Source organism: Penaeus monodon, chromosome 25, assembly GCF_015228065.2.
Source record: "Penaeus monodon isolate SGIC_2016 chromosome 25, NSTDA_Pmon_1, whole genome shotgun sequence".
NCBI lineage: Eukaryota > Metazoa > Arthropoda > Malacostraca > Decapoda > Penaeidae > Penaeus > Penaeus monodon.
The window spans coordinates 40,036,007-40,036,329 of NC_051410.1; the positions used below are offsets into that span (position 1 = coordinate 40,036,007).

The 323-nt window shown below is 45.2% G+C and overlaps 1 protein-coding gene across 1 annotated transcript in view; it reads right to left on the minus strand.

The window, feature by feature from the left end:
- Positions 1–323, minus strand: part of LOC119589266 (ubiquitin carboxyl-terminal hydrolase 24-like) — a 33,335-nt gene that overhangs the window by 19,766 nt on the left and 13,246 nt on the right. The window contains exon 22 of the mRNA XM_037937884.1: positions 10–172. Within this exon, the coding sequence (XP_037793812.1) occupies positions 10–172 (163 nt within the window). The remainder of the gene's footprint in view (positions 1–9; positions 173–323) is intronic.

Sequence of the window (323 nt, forward strand, 5' to 3'; positions counted from 1 at the left end):
GTTACATACCAGTGCTGCTTTGTCGTGATGACTTGTTGGTCTCAGGGGGTGAGAGAGCAGGGTCTCTCAGCGTAAGTGTTGCCAAGGACAGGTAGAGCTTGCCCGCAGCTCCTGCCCAAGCTACTCTCATGAGGCTGGAGACCATTTCACACCATTCATCCAGGCTCATTCCCTAGAGAAAAATAAATATATATATTTTCATACTCCTATGACCCTGAACTGACAGCCCCTCTTGGCAGAAACAGAGACAGACAGACCAACATTACTATACAGAAGAGTCTGTTCTATCTCAAAGTGAAGCAGTTAAACAGATATTGAATTTT